This window comes from Orbicella franksi, chromosome 13 (assembly GCF_964199315.1).
Source record: "Orbicella franksi chromosome 13, jaOrbFran1.1, whole genome shotgun sequence".
Lineage (NCBI taxonomy): Eukaryota > Metazoa > Cnidaria > Anthozoa > Scleractinia > Merulinidae > Orbicella > Orbicella franksi.
The window spans coordinates 15,072,697-15,085,638 of record NC_138157.1 but is presented as its reverse complement, the minus strand read 5'-3'; the positions used below and the strand labels follow the sequence as shown (position 1 = coordinate 15,085,638).

Here is a 12,942-nt window from a genome sequence, read left to right as displayed (position 1 = left end):
GCGAAAAGCCGCTCTATTTCAGACTAAAATTTTTAATTAAATGTTTAAAAACGGTAATAACGTGCGAGGATTGCATGTTGTTGTGTCGGAACGAAGTACGGTTTTGCTTTTACTCACGTCGTTCTCCAAGCTGTTGTTTAAGGCCATCAATTCGCCACCACTGCAATTAGTTCTAACTGATAATGTCAAGGTAACTATTGAACCTGAATTAGGAAAGAAAACATCATAATTACACAAAAATCAAAACAACAATATTATTTCAATCAGACAAAGCTCTTGCCCTTGCAGGATTGATTGGTTTGTCTAATTTGCTTATTCAATAAAAATTTAACCTCACACTTGTTTTTACCATGTAGCTAGTGCAGTGTAACAGTGAATTGGAAGAGACGGAAGCAGCGGCCTGGCTTGCAAACTGCTTTCTCTAATCTTTGTTCTAAGGTTTGTTTTAATAAGAAATTTCTATCCTTTAAACCTTATCTGTGCTCCGTTTATGAAACGAGGACGCTTGCATGCTTGAAGGCGAAAGAAAAGAGGGCAGGGAGGTCAGTGCCTGCGCTTATCATGCAGCTTTAAAGCATTAGTGATCACAATTTCAGGCTTATCCTAAAATATTTTTGTCATCAGTCTGTTGTCCCAATTGTTTGGTCTTTTGATTGAACATTTCTGCGGTAACCATATTTCAATACGGTCTTTTACCGAAAATTGGAATCATTAGGTATCGATTTAAAACAAGAGGCGTGTTTTCTCTTTTGGTTACAACACTGCTGCTAAACGAACCCTGCATGTTGTTTTTTGGGTTACAACACTGTACTAAACGAGCCTCGAATGTTTTTTTTTTTGGTTACAACACTCAGTGCTACTGTAGCAAATAGCGTAGAAATTTGCCAACGTTTGAGTTTTCCTGCTTGTCTTTGTCATGGAGATATGGATGGCCCTACATTGCATCTAATCAGTCCAATGATTGGGGCAATTCCACCGGCTTAATTCGTGTCGAGTAAGAGAAGACTGGTGAGAAAATGACTGAAATTGTTTTCACTTTTTCAATAGCCCCGAAGAACCAAATTACAAATGTGAACAAACGAGTACCGAATATTGGGTTATTTCATTCAAGAAATCGGCTGGAATCGAACTACGAACACATCGATTGAAGAAATTAAGGTGTCTGCAAAAGTATGCTCGGCCTTAACTGTATCGAGACTCTTTCTTCGATGTGTTTGTAGATCGATTTCAGCCCATTCCTTGACTAAATTAATCAAATATTTGGTACTCCTTTCTTTACATTTTTAATTTGGTTCTCCAAGGGCTATGATGGGAGTTTCTCTAATCAAACCTTGCATGTTTTTTTTTTTTTTATTCAAAACTCTGCCACTAAATGAATCTTGCATGTTTTTTGGGGTACAACACTGTACTAAACGAGCCCTTTTTTTTGGTTACAACACTCAGTGCTACCATACTAACTATGGTGCCACTAAGCAAATCTTGCATCATCATAGTATTGTTTCTGGTTTCATCACTGCTACTAAACGAATCTTGCAGGTATTGTTTGTTTACCACACTGCTATTAAATGAGTCTTACCCGTTGTTGAGGCTACAACAATGCTACTTGGAGTGGCTGCATTCATCTGGGTCATCGTAGTGCTTGATGATACATCTAAAGTTAGGGATAGATTACGTGTAAGACGCAAATGTTTCGTGCAAATGAAACCTTCACTCTTGCATTCGAAGTTTACATTGGATTGATTTAAGAGAACTAATTCTTGTTGTACACTTGTCGTGAGCTCCTCGCTGATTTATATCGTCCACATCGGCCCTGATTATGATTTACTTACAGTGTACAGCACTAAAAGAAACCGTCTTGTCCATTATCAATAACAACTAAAACTTTGCAGCTTTTTCCCAAACCGCGCTGCAGACGACGAGCGTCGTAACGTGACGATTATGCAGAGTATACATACTCGAGGCGCAGCGGAGTGGATCTACAAACTACAGTAAAAATCCTCGTGTAAGAATCTACAATATTTTTGAAGTCTGGCAAAATAGGTTCTTGTATTTTGAGGTAGTTATTGGCAATTTAGGCTGAGTAGGTTTTTCATTAGGTTCTTAATTTCTACGAAGGAGATAGAGCTGTTGAAAAATAAATAAACCTGGGTTTGGTTCTTGAATATACAGTATTTACTAACAGCTGTATATTTTCTTGTAATATAAATTTGCCATCTCAAAGTCACACTCCTTAGTTTAAATGTTCATCATAAGTCAACTGTAACTCACACATAAGAAACTGCTTCATCCTGCTTGGCTAAACAGGCTCTTACATTTTTGTGTATAAAAATGGTAAGTTTCGGCCAGTAGGTTCCTAAACCACTAGGTTCTTACACGCGGGTTTTTACTGTACCTTGACAATATGATATGACACAATTTATCATCGATAAGGGCACAGACGCATAAAGTTGGCTTCCATTTGTTTTTTGCAATTACAGAAAGCCAAAATGATCAAGCATGGACTTCTGAGGAGACAAAGTATTAGGTACAGAATATGTTTTGGCCAGAAATGATTCCGAAACTCATGAGCTTTTCAACACTTCATTTTAAATTTGTAAAATCAGTCAGTATATATGACATTATAATATAGATAGGACCCTGCGCGCGCTCTGATTGGTCAAAAACCCATTTTTTATCAGAGTATTAAATATAGAAAAAGCATGTTTTATTCTTTTTCGCCACATTACCTCTATATCATAAAGCAAATGAAGAAGCCTAAGCCGTGTATCACACTGTGATAAAACACTTTGGACATATGACAACACTCGAGAAATGTAGAAAACACTCGCCTGCGGCTCGCGTTTTCTACATTTCCCTCGTGTTCTCAAATGTCCGTCATGTTTTATCACAGTGTAATACACGGCTTAGGCTTCTTTATTAATATTTTGTTAAATAATATATCCACAAAGCAAATATTAAAGCCACTTGTGGTAGGCCATCCATGAATTTCTTTTATCCTAATTTTCTTTTGAATCTGACATACGCGCACTAAATTCATACTGAATTCAAAAATTTGAAATTGTTTATCTCTTATCAGTTCGCTATGAAACTACATTGCTCAATGAGCGGGCAAGATAAAACAAATCCTGTGCAATGATTGGCTACCCAAGCGAACACGATGTTTCCGTTGAAAGGTGTAGGGTTTTTTAAAGACTAAATTGAATAGTGCATGATCGTGAGCACAAAGTCCAAACGATGATCAGTCTGCCCTTCACGTGATCACTTATTTCAGTTATCGACTCAAACAAGTCGAGAAAACCGTTTCAAAAGACTTGTGCGGTCAATGTCGTATATGATTTGCTTACCGTGATAGATTGGCCGAGATAGATGTATATATTTACACTTTTCAGATTGTGGTTAATTCAGGTGAAAAGTCCTTTCCATAATAAGACAGTTAATAAGATTGTTTTGAATAGCCATGAATAAATTAAGCGTGCCGCATCGCTTCTTCTGTAAACCGAGGGGCACATCTCTTAACCTTTTCCTTGGTTACCTACTGTAAACTAAAATAAACACTGTATTCTTCAGTTGTTTTCCAGAAAGCAACGTATCTACAAGAGATCTACCAGATGCTACAATTTTCTGATCTATTGAAACGAGCTGATCACATTTTGTCAGCCAATGTAAATAGTGTTCGAGATTTAACGAGCATAACTTTATTCAGAATAAATTCAGGAAGAAATAAATAAATCAGTTGCGTTGTACGTGGTCTATGCTTTCATTGCGTAATTTCCAGTGTATCTTGCAATTGCAGAAGTATAGAGTATTCTTTCAAGCAACTGTTTTATGGCCGGCAAACTGCAAGTTTTGGTCAAACAAAAAGACTTAGTGATAACTCTTGAAGTGTCATTCACAATGATATAATTGTAAGCTGGGCTCAGTGGGAAACTGTTTCGAGTTGTTCTTAAAATCAGCTCTTGGATGGCGGAACTGCCGTAGTAAATCATATACACAAGAGCTGGAAATTGTAGCCAACCATTACAGTGTTTCTCTCTCCAAACAGACGACCGGCACATCTACTAAAATAACATTGGTCTGGACTTCTTTTTAAAGTGTTCAATCTGCGGAGGTATCAGCATTCGAGCTATCCCAGAACAGCAAATAATAAACTAATCCATAAGCAACTAAGCGAAACCCTAAATCCCATTCCCGCCTTTCTTAGGAATGCTTAGGGTGAGTAACGTGTGCTTTACTTGTAACCATGCGAACAGAAACGTGCGTTTTGTCTTGTTTAAGTGTGGCATTGATCGGCTGTCTACACTATCACTATGAATATTCAACTTGCAAAGAACAATGCACTTTTCTACGCTGCTTTTTCACTGAAGGCTTCTTTTAATTACTCCACAGTGCTTATCATTACCGAAAGACGGCCGAAACAAAATAGATAGACATCAATACGTTTCTGACTTACCATACGAGAATACCAATACTTGAAGCATCATCAATTTCGCGATGAGATAAAATGTTGCCATGTTGCCACTCGTTGCAAACGTGGTCGTTTTCAAGATACCTTCCAAAAAATTTCACTCCAGACTCTGCTGACGAGAAAATAATCAGAAAATGGAATTTTAGATTGCTTGTGAGATTTAGTTGAGGAGGAAATAAAAAAAAAAACTTACGGGTTGCACTCAGGAACACATGCGAAAGCGAAGTGAGGGCAAAGGATGATTTATTTAACTTTCAATTTTTCCAATCACGCCGTTGTAACCATAGCGATCGCCACTAAACACCGGTATATCCCTTAGGCTAGTCTTTGTTGTTTTTTTTTTTTATCGTATCACGTAGCTAAATATCTGAACTTGATTACCCCTGGACAAAGTCCTAAGAATTATTTCCACAAAGTTGTAAATACCAGACTACCTAAGATGTAATGTGAAGACATAACTAAAAGAACTTTTTGAGAACTTTGATACATACTATCCTAGTGAAAAATTGCAATTTACAGGCTATGAGATCATGCCGATAATTTGATCTGTTTTATGCCTTGAACGCCGTAGCTTGGGAATTGTGAAAAAAATGAATTCTTCAAAAACGGTCTTCATCTCCCTCCACAATTCTAACTTAAAATGCCGGAAATATAGACAAAATTCCAAAACTGAAAGGCAAATTTATTCAAAAACAAGCTTATTCAAATGCAATTACACCGTTCCACTTGAAATCTCTTGATACAATAGAAAGAGGCAAGAAGTACCAGACTAAATGCGAGTTCGCCGACTACGACTTTAAAAACCTGGTGCTTTGTTTTCAGGCGGTGAGTAGTCCTATGTCGAGAGTCTCCTGGTCAACTCGTGAGTAACAGAGAGTAGTGAGATCTATTTGTTGAGGAACGTTTGGAATGAATTTCGACAGTCGCGCTAGCTAGTATTCTATCTCGCACTCGTTTTGCTATCGGAAGGCCCACACATGCGTCTAAGGCATTGTTTTGTCTGAGCTCTTTACGAAAGACGACGTAATTTGCAACTGATTTCCATTTCCGGCACGTCAGTAGAATGTGAAATAATGTTCGGAACGTTTAACCTTGGTTAATGTTCTGGCTGAGTGTTTACACGAAAACAAGAGTCTCTGCACAGAATACTAATGACACTCAGGCTGTAATTAAGGGGGCCACACCACTGTATTTTACTTCATTCTGTTCAGTTTTGCTAACTAAGAATTCTAAACGTCAAATTGGCTCAGCAGCTGTCTTATAATTAGCAAATTCCCGACCAGATATTAAAGAATGACGATTTTCAACAAGTTTAACATCTACAACACTTATAAATTGACCTAAAGCAGAAAAAAGTCGGGCCATGGTTTTTCAACTTTACCCTTATCCATAATCCAAATTGTTTTGATTTCTCCAGTTGTGACCTTCCATGTTATTTTTGGTTTCTCTGTTTCGTTTGAGTTTGTCTGAAGTTTTAAGCCATTATTGCGATATCACCTAAAATTGGGTGACCTGGCCCCTCCAAACGTAAATCAATATTGCGTGCTCTCTCCCTCGCATTTTCATTAGTTAGTTTGAACAGTTATTTAATTATTTGTTATTTATTTTTTCTTTTGTGGAGAAAGTCGAAACTTCAAGAGTGCTTTAGCCGTTGCCGTCTGCCTCTGATAAATTAAAATTGGATGGTTTGTTTGTGCCGATCTTTAGAAATAAAGCACATTTTGAATCACTCATCAATATGAGAAACTTGCGATATTCAACGTTTTTTGAATCTAGGGCCGGACACGGCACGAAAAATTGGATTTACTCTAAATTTGATCCTGATCAAAGTCGAAGTCAAATATGATCATAGCTTTGATCCAAACTTTGACGCGCGTCAAATGTGTGTCAAAAATGTCATGGTTTGGCCGATACATTTGATCCATGACAAAGAGGAGGGCAAATGTGATCTTAACTTTGACTCCACCTTTGACCCACGTAAAAGGGGGAATCAAATATCTTATGGATTTGCCATAAATTTGATCCCTGCCAAAGGCGAGGTCAAACATGTCAATAACTTTGACTACAGTTTTGACGTGCGTTAAAGGCGTTCAAAGACACCACGGCTTTGCATACCTTTGATCTCTTATGTCAAAGGCGTTCAAAGACACCACGGCTTTGCATACCTTTGATCTCTTATGTCAAAGGCGTTCAAAGGCGGCATGGCTTTGTACAACTTTGATCCTACGTCATGTCATGTCAAAGGCGAGGTCAAATATGGCCATATCTTGCGACTCCGCTTTTAACGCCCTAATTACTTGCGTTTTCGTATTTTTTTTTTTTCTGTTTTGACGATAAAATGAAAGCTTGCTTTTTTGCCAATGTGCATTTTTTTAATAAAAAAGTTTTCACTTAACCTGGAGGTGGCACAAGGAAACAACTCGAAAACAGCGGGAAAACGCGGCTGCCAGCGGCTTCCCGCATTTTCTGGCCAATCAGAATAAAGGGAATAAAGGTCAACGAAGTCGGCTGTGAGGAAAGCAGACATTTTTCTTCATTTGGCTTCATTATGGCGGCTTTGGTGAAATTTTCGTTGTGTTTTGCACCAGGAAAAGGTAAGTCTTTGAATTTCGTTCATTTTTTTCAATGTTGAGAGAATAACGGAGTTTAAAAAGTAAATTAAACGCAGCAATGGCTACATAAAGAGCTGTGAATTGCGTATATTTATGGCAAGACAGATCCTCGGCAGTGAAAACAATTTGGTCGAAGATTAATTGCGCTTGATTGAATCACAGTTGATCGGCAAAGCTCTTCGTTAAGAAAGACCAAACTTTATTTTCAATTCACATATACTTATTTACAAAAGTTGACAAAGATAATTTTTTTTTCTCACTCAGTCAAGTCTTGTGCATTAAATTGAAGCGTCTGTCATAGCATAGATTTTAGCATGATCAGTGCTTGAAATAAACGTAACTTAAGAATTAAGCTTAAACTTAACTCTATTTACGTATAAATTGTTGTGCACAATGCCTCTGGTAATTTCTGAGCTTAAACAATTCCCTTGAAAGAAAGCTCATGTCAATATAAAGCAAATTTGCGTTGAAGGAAAAACTCAGTCAGCCATGCATGACAGTCCATCACGACCTGACTTAATTATCATATTCATTATACCATTAAAAGAGTTGTTGACTCTGAAAATTTAATCTATGGATAAGTTTCTGCCTTTGTCTCTAGTTACCATTCTATTGAAAAAAAGCTCTGTTTGTTGCCACAGTTGAAATAATGATGATATTTGTTCATTAATGTTGATAAATGACTTCACTGGGTTGAATTTAACAAATTGCATGTGGTTTAGTGTGGTCTGTACTCTTATCGACAATGATATGCATCATCACAGTGGTCAAAATGTTGTGGAGTAAAAATATGTTTTGATATTTGTTGTATCAGGCTTATGGATCAATCATTTGGAACTCCACTATCTCCTGCCCAACCACCCCCCCCCCCCCCCTCCACCCCGAACCTGCCAGGCATTTGACATTTTGAACTGTCTCCAGGGCTAAGAATGGTGTCATACCAGGTGATCAAATGCACCTACCCTGTGACATTTGCAAAACTGCGTAATAGAAATGTAGATTGAGTGTCAACTGAGGTGTCAATGGAGTGTTGATTGAATATCGATCGGGTGTTGATAGAGTGTCAATTTAGAGGATCGATAAAGGGTATCGATCGCCACTCGACCACGGATGCCTTTAGTACACATAATCCAGCTTATCTTTAGTAGGTGAAATTGTTACAATGTTTGATAAAAAATCAAACTTGCAATTAGTTGCAAATTAAAAAGCTGACCCCATAATAATATTATTATGTGACCTCTCTGGACAATACCAGTAGTTTTAGAGTTTCATGTCTTGGTCTTTTGAGCAGTAGACAATTAAATGCCAATAAATATGTGACTAGTGGAAATTTGCTGATGAATGTTGTTTTTCTCCTTCAGCTAGCCACTCTAGAAGAACTGAAGAAATTAACAATAAATTCTGGGAGAGGATACAATATACAACTCTGTAGTTCATAGTCAACTCAGATGCAGTTAAATCATGCAATGCTCCAAAGTGTGCAAACATCAGAACATTTGGGTAAGTAAAAGGCTGTTATATTCATTTGTTATTTCTATATTTTGTAGCATAGACCATCTTATAATTTCTTCAGCCACAACTTTTAATATCTTTTTCCAGCAAAGAAAGGATATAAATAGATTTTGAAAACCTGGCTATGGCTTATTAATATTATTTTAATTGATCATTTTTATTACAGTCTCACTCTGTGAAAAAAAAAGTTGTTTCTTTTTGGTTCATTTAAGGGCAAGTGAGGAAATGTTGTCTTTCTTAAGGGACAAATACATCAACTGGCTCACCTGGATGAAAATTAAGTAATTAAGTGGCAGTCTCTCTAAAAGCGGTCCACTGCATTTCTGGTCGGAAAAAAGTTTTCCCTCAAACTTTTCTCAGTGAACTATCTTGGGTCATAAGTAAATGCAAAGACTTTAGTTTTTGCAAATACTTCAAAATAATATTTTTTAGAGCTCACAACAATCATAGCCGGAAAACGCCTAAATTTGAGCGTTCCAATGACGGAAAATTTCCTAAATTGACAAGCTCGCTGCTCAAAGACCACCAAACGTAACAAAAAATCGTTGCTATCCCTACATTAAGTGATCCTTCAAGGGTAAGAAATGCATGTTACTTTTGATACATTTTGTTTTGGGGGATCCTGAAAATTTATCTATTACCACCCGTTATATCACTTTCTGAAAACCTGCCAAAGTAGCTTGTCTTCGCTGGCGTTTATTTCCCAAGTCCAGACCCGGCCGCTCAAAACTCCAACTGAATTCTGCTAAACAAGGGTTAGGAAACATAGAAATGTAAAAATACCTTGCGCTTTTTATCTTTCTTTCCCACAGCGACTTCGAACTTTCTGTGCTTTGTGCGATTCTCACACTTCATTATGCAAATTAGGTTGTCACGCAAGTTCACATTCAAAACGCTTTAACATTGTTACATTTCACCTTAAGTCTAAAATAAAAACGATTACACAAAAATAAAAATTATTAACGGCTTAAGAAGCTGAAAGTGTTGACTTATTTGTTCCCTTGTACCGTGTCGTGAGGAAATCGCTGGGAAATGATGTGGTGGCTCCAAAGTATTATGCAAATTTGGTTGCCTGTAAAACTTGGTCTATATAATCGGGAAACTTTTTCATGTTTTTGAATCTAGCTTTTCTTCTACTGACGATTTAAAAAAGAAATATGTGTAATTCAATATTTGCATGCACTTAGGGTTCTAATACTTGAACATGTAAAATTCAGCTTTTACTACGTGTGAAAGGCTTCTACAATGAATACTGAAATCGACAATTTGTGTCAATGCATTCAATTCAGTTAGCTTCTATTCTGTTTATTATCTTCCATTCGGCAAGTGAAAGTTGAAAGGCGACATGGTTTAGCTTTGGAGGTTTTCGTGGATTAGTATATCCGTATCATTTATGAGCAAAGTTAAATATTTAGTAACTTGAAATAGTTTGCGCGGCTAGAATTAATATCAAAAGATCAATTTTGGCTTTTTTTATTACCCGTTGAAGCGACCGCCCAACAACAGGAATAGGCAATTTTATAACTAATTTTGGTGGCCTCGTTTAGTATCAATTTTGTAATTTAATTTTAGGGGCATTTTTGGCAAGAAATTTCAGTGCTAGTTGTGTAGTGTTTTGGCTAAAGCCTAGCTTACATGATTAAATTATACCACCGTGTCTGACAAATCAGATTAAACGGATACCTATCTCAAAAACAAAATGTCGTGCTTTTTATCGCGCACGTGTACAGACCGTTGTGGGATTCAATAGGAACATCGAGTATCATTAGCTTACTTCAATGCAATGACATCATAGAAAGTCACCTTGCTTCCATCCATTTGTCACGAGAGACCATAACAGAGGGACAGCTTATCTTCACGAGGGCTGACCTTTTTGATTTAGACGAGTCGCTTGTCGCGCAAATGTCCGTATGCGTCAAGCACAGGCACACGTATGGGAAGTTCTGGCGACCCAGAACAGCCTGTCAGTATCCAGCACATCAAGGGCGTCCTGGTAGGAACCAGAAAGCGGCAAAGAGCTGATATTCACTGAATCTTGAAATGGCTAAAGCCATCAAATGTATGGTGTTCTTGTTCAAGTCGGCTCAGGTTCGTACAACAAATTGTAACTTTCTTACACACCTTTTGTTACATAACACAGGCGTTAAAACATTTTGTTTTATCCGGCTGTAATGTATTGAAAACAGTTTCAGAGGTAATAGGTGCACTGCCCCATAGAGAAAAGGTCAAATTAGCTGCCCCTGAGAGGGATCTGAGTTCACATAGCTGTTAGGTCACGACACCCTCACCACAACACAACCCGTCCTCATCCTCGTGTTTACTTTTTGATCATCCTGATTCTCGCTCTTCTGGAGTATAGTAAAACATATGAGAGTCATCTGAGTGATTTCGTTACGAAAACGTTATTAAATAAAGAAGTACTCACTTAGTTAGGAGAACAATAATTGTCCACCAAGTCGATGCTCATTTTGAAGTGTTTTCCAAATGCATCGCAATTCCATTATAACCAAAGAGCAAGCAAGGTTGCATTGTAAGACAATGAGTATTGCTAAAGCGAATACACACTGTACGAACCTGTACACATTGGTTGACTTTGCAGTGTCTGGAGCAGATAAGGAGGTAAAATATTTGTGGCTTGTGCAACACAGCTGAGATTACGAAGTCTACGAAGGTCACGATGTTGTCGATTTCAGTTACAGCCTTCTGTCAAGATTTGATATCAATTTTCAAGTTTTAACATCGGCTAAATAGTACGGTTCACTTTAGAAACATCAGCAGAAAATGGAAAGAAAGAATCGAAACACTAGAAAAGTTTTGCAAACCGACCGGTCTATAAACGGGACTAATAGAAGTAATGGATCGTGACTAAATTTGCAAATATTCCGGCCACGTTTTCCTGACTTTTCCACAAAGCGTCTGGAGATCACTGCTAATAATTCAGCAATGCTACCTATTTAAACCGTTTCTGAGTTTTAGTTTTTGTTTGATCCCTGTATCTTAAACGTGGCATGATTAATTAAAACAATGTGAGAACGTTTTGATTGAAAACATTCTGAATTAGCGTGACAACGTAATTTGCATAATGAAGTGTGAGAATCGCACAAAGCACAGAAAGTTCGAAGTTGCTGTGGGAAAGGAAGATAAAAAGCGCAAGGTATTTTTACATTTCTATGCTTCCCAACCCTTGTTTAGCAGAATTCAGTTGGAGTTTTGAGCGGCCGGGTCTGGACTTGGGAAATAAACGCCAGCGAAGACAAGCTACTTTGGCAGGTTTTCAAAAAGTGATATAACGGGTGGTAATAGATAAATTTTCAGGATCCCCCAAAACAAAATATATCAAAAGTAACGTGCATTTCTTACCCTTGAAGGATCACTTAATGTAGGGATAGCAACGATTTTTTGTTACGTTTGGTGGTCTTTGAGCAGCGAGCTTGTCAATTTAGGAAATTTTCCGTCATTGGAACGCTCAAATTTAGGCGTTTTCCGGCTATGATTGTTGTGAGCTCTAAAAAATATTATTTTGACGTATTTGCAAAAACTAAAGTCTTTGCATTTACTCATGACCCAAGATAGTTCACTGAGAAAAGTTTGAGGGAAAACTTTTTTCCGACCAGAAATTCAGTGGACCGCTTTTAGAGAGACTGCCACTTAAAATGTTATTGAAAACATGCAAGGGGCGGAAATCTTTTTGGTAAATGAATCAAAGTTGCAGAATGTTGCAAACCTGTCTCAGGAAATGTTGGTTTTTGACTGGTAAAAGCTGAGTTTTGAATCCAAATTTTGAGTGGTTGTCTGCAATATCGACTGTTTTGGTTTGGCCATCAGGTTTCCAAACCAAATTTTTCCAAGCAAAATTAATAATGTGGTTAATTCATAACTATTGATGGGATCAGTAGAGAATTTAAGGCGTAGAGGATTTGATAATAACTTAGTAAAAGTAAATTGACAAAGATATTTGTTTGCTTTTACTCAATTGAAAATTTTGTTGGCAAACTTGACTGGATAATAGCCATTTCTCTCTATGAGATGCGGCTGCACTGGGAATTATAGTGGTTGTATTCATCATCTTGGACTGGATTTTTGTTTCAATGAATGAACCATGCGATTCCATGCAGGCATGTCTCATGTTAAATTATTTAATTTCAGGAATTTTTTTCAGTGGGAAAAAGTGTACAAGTAGTTGCTAACTGTTTAGTAATCAAATGTGCAATTATTTTGATATGTTTATATGCTCCTTTTCACATATGATCTACAATGAAAATAAAGAAAAAAGATTACACTACTGAACATGAAGAGATCTGTGGAAATTACACAGGAACAGCAATATTCCCAAAGGTGTGTGTATTCCTCATT

General features: G+C 37.3%; 1 protein-coding gene across 9 annotated transcripts in view; it reads right to left on the bottom strand.

Moving 5' to 3' along the window:
* Positions 1-6,046, bottom strand: part of LOC145465197 (uncharacterized) — a 42,373-nt gene extending 36,327 nt beyond the window's left edge. For 5 of the 9 annotated variants that reach the window (XR_014041537.1, XR_014041538.1, XR_014041539.1 and 2 more), the window contains exons 1-3: positions 4,451-6,046; positions 1,577-1,651; positions 118-203 (exon numbers count right to left, since the gene is read on the bottom strand). Coding sequence is in view for 6 of the 9 variants with exons in the window: in XM_081448968.1 (XP_081305094.1) it covers positions 118-203; positions 1,577-1,651; positions 4,451-4,511 (222 nt within the window). In the remaining 3 variants the exon portion in view is untranslated. The remainder of the gene's footprint in view (positions 1-117; positions 204-1,576; positions 1,652-4,450) is intronic. The other 4 variants (XM_081448970.1, XM_081448969.1, XM_081448972.1 and 1 more) reach the window with 4 other exon arrangements.
* Positions 6,047-12,942: the final 6,896 nt, after the last annotated feature.